This window comes from Lipotes vexillifer, unplaced genomic scaffold (assembly GCF_000442215.2).
Source record: "Lipotes vexillifer unplaced genomic scaffold, Lipotes_vexillifer_v1.1 scaffold966, whole genome shotgun sequence".
Classification (NCBI taxonomy): Eukaryota; Metazoa; Chordata; class Mammalia; order Artiodactyla; family Lipotidae; genus Lipotes; species Lipotes vexillifer.
Window position 1 is genome coordinate 632771 of NW_006795769.1, and position 2596 is coordinate 635366.

General features: G+C 61.2%; 1 protein-coding gene across 1 annotated transcript in view; it reads right to left on the reverse strand.

Moving 5' to 3' along the window:
• Positions 1-1124: 1124 nt before the first annotated feature.
• Positions 1125-2596, reverse strand: part of UVSSA (UV stimulated scaffold protein A) — a 24915-nt gene continuing 23443 nt past the window's right edge. The window contains exon 14 of the mRNA XM_007467881.1: positions 1125-1218. Within this exon, the coding sequence (XP_007467943.1) occupies positions 1125-1218 (94 nt within the window). The remainder of the gene's footprint in view (positions 1219-2596) is intronic.

Here is a 2596-nt window from a genome sequence, read left to right on the forward strand (position 1 = left end):
GAACATGGAGAAACGAGAACCCTAATACACTGCTGGTGAGGACAGAAAACGACGCAGCTGCTTTGGAAAATGTTTTGGCAATTCAACCAATAAGTTAAACACAGAGTTACCACGTGACCCAGCCATTCCACTTCTAGGTATAAACCCAAAAGGAATGAAAATATACGCCCACATAAAAACTTGTACACAAATGGTCATAGCAACATCATCCACAATAACCCCGAAAAGCAGACAACCCGAATGTCCGCAATGAACGCATAAACAAAGTGCAGTATGTTCATACAGTGGTGAGTTATCCAGTCATAAAAAGGAATGAAGCATGGACAGAGGCCCCAGCAGGCAAGAACCTAGAAAACTCTGTGCTAAGCGAAGGCAGCCAGACACAAAGGGCCACAGGCTGCTATGACTCCATTCACAGGAAATGTCCAGCAAAGGCAAATCCAGAAACAGGAGACCAGAGGCGGCCGGGGCTGGGGGAGCCGGGTTTCTTTTAGGGTGATGAAAAGTTCTGGAAGTAGACAGTGGTGGAGACTGTACAACACTGTGAGTGTATTTAACGTCACCGAACCGTATGCTTTAAAGGCATGAACGTTACAGTACGTGAGTTACGTCTCAATAAGGTTGATTTTAGAAGAACAAAGAGTGAGGCAGTTCCCTGCATTCTGACGTGGAACCACCACCAGCATGCCTATGAGCTGGAAACGCCAAGAGCAAACAGCTGGCTCCCCTTTGTGTCAACGTGAAATGTGGGTTTTCCTCCGAGGCGGAGAAGGCTGGGGGGCAGGGCTGGAGGCTGCGCACTCATCTTGGACGTTGAGCGACCCTGAATCACACACACCACAAAGGGCACAGGCTGTGCAAGACACCCACCTGTGGACACGGTTACCCGAGTTCACCCCGGGCTACTAGGCAGTCAGACCCATAAGCGATGGCCGTGGTCCCCCACAGCAGGGGAGAGTCCACACCTCTGGGGCACTTTAAGCAGAAAGTGCACCTTTTCTTCACATTAAATACACACTATAATTGCGGCTGTTGTTATAGCCCAGACCCGGGTCTTCCTTCCCATCCTAGCTCATCAGCAGAAGACGACGAGCTGACGAACAGAGTGGACCCGGCCTGGCGCTCTAATTCAGCGCGTAGTTAAACTGGTTTGCAAACTTCTCATGCTTCTTCTGGTCCATCTGGTTCATGGCTGTGACCACCCTCTGCACAGCGGCCCTGCAGGGAAAGCACAGCGAGATGTGATCAGGGAGGCACCGGCCAGGGCTCCGGGCTGCTCACTGCAGCCTGGCTGGGCTCAGGCATGGGTCCTGGGCCGGCTGCCCGTCCGCTCCTTACGGACGGGCGACACAGCTCGGAAATAGCCAGAGCTTCCCCATCCAGAGCCGGACACCACAGTGAGTGGCTCTGCCCCCGAACGTGGCCTTGGCCGCGTCCTGGCACTTCTCCCGTCGCTCCTTGAGCCCTGAAGGCAGCTCCCAGGATCCCCAATTCTGCCAGCACCAGGGTGCACCCCAGAACGAGGGCACAGCCTGCCCAGCAACCGGGCAGGAAGCAGCGTGTGGGCAGAGGCGGTCAAGACACGCTGGATCCACTCAGCCCAGCTTGCTTTCGCCCCACTGTGCACAGAGCTCGACGTCCGGCGAGGCACACACGTCTCACGGCCAGCCTGGGTGCCATGACGAGGCAGCGCCTCTGCCTGGGAGGAAGCCGCTGGGGCCTGGCAGCGAGGAGGCCCAGACACGGGCACCACTCCAGGGGTCTGGCACGACCTCCCTCACAGATCACAGAGGCTCCGGCCACAGCTCCCGGCCCCTTGGAGGACGCCCCCGGGCCCCGCTCCTCCGGGCGCCAGCACCCACGGCACCATCACCCCTGGCTGAGCCATGGGGAGCCAGCCTTGTGCCTGGAGCCCAGGGGCCGAGCCCTCCCCTGAATGCAGATGCAAAGGCAGGCCGGCGGCGAGGAGCCGTGGGGATTCCGCGGGGTGCTCAGGAAGCTGCCCTCCTGCTCACCCGACTTGGGCAGGGCCCTGGCACCGCCTCCTCTGCCCCGGGGTGGACGGCACCCATGGGGCCTGGGCGCAGACACCCTCGTGCCTTCTAGGGCACCTAGCAGTGCCGCAAGGAGCGCCTCTGGCCGCCAGAGCAGTGGGGTGGGGCGTGGGCGGCGGGTGGCGGGGGGTGGGCGGCGGGCGGGGGCGGCGGGCGCGGGCTGATGGCCTTCTCCACTCCCGCCACCAGCGACACCGGGCCTGGGGCAGAGGGCGGGACCCCGCGAGAAGCTCTTACTTGGCGAAGACCTTCTTGGCGATGCGTGCACGCGCTGTGTCCGCCTGCCGCTTGAGGTCGGTGAGGCCGGACTGCCGCCGCCTGCCCTTCCCACCGGGCCTGGATGAGCCAAGATGCACCCCAGTGGCTGCCTCCACGTCCCTCATGAGCTCAGGGTCCCGCCAGGCTGCAAACACACCCGACACTGCAGAAAACTGCCGGCGCCGACCTCACCTGAGCCCCAAGCCCTCCCTGACACGGGGGCAGGGAGGGCCACCGGCTGCCCGAGGAGCGGGCGCAAGGCCCCCGTAGGCCCAGGTGGGTGC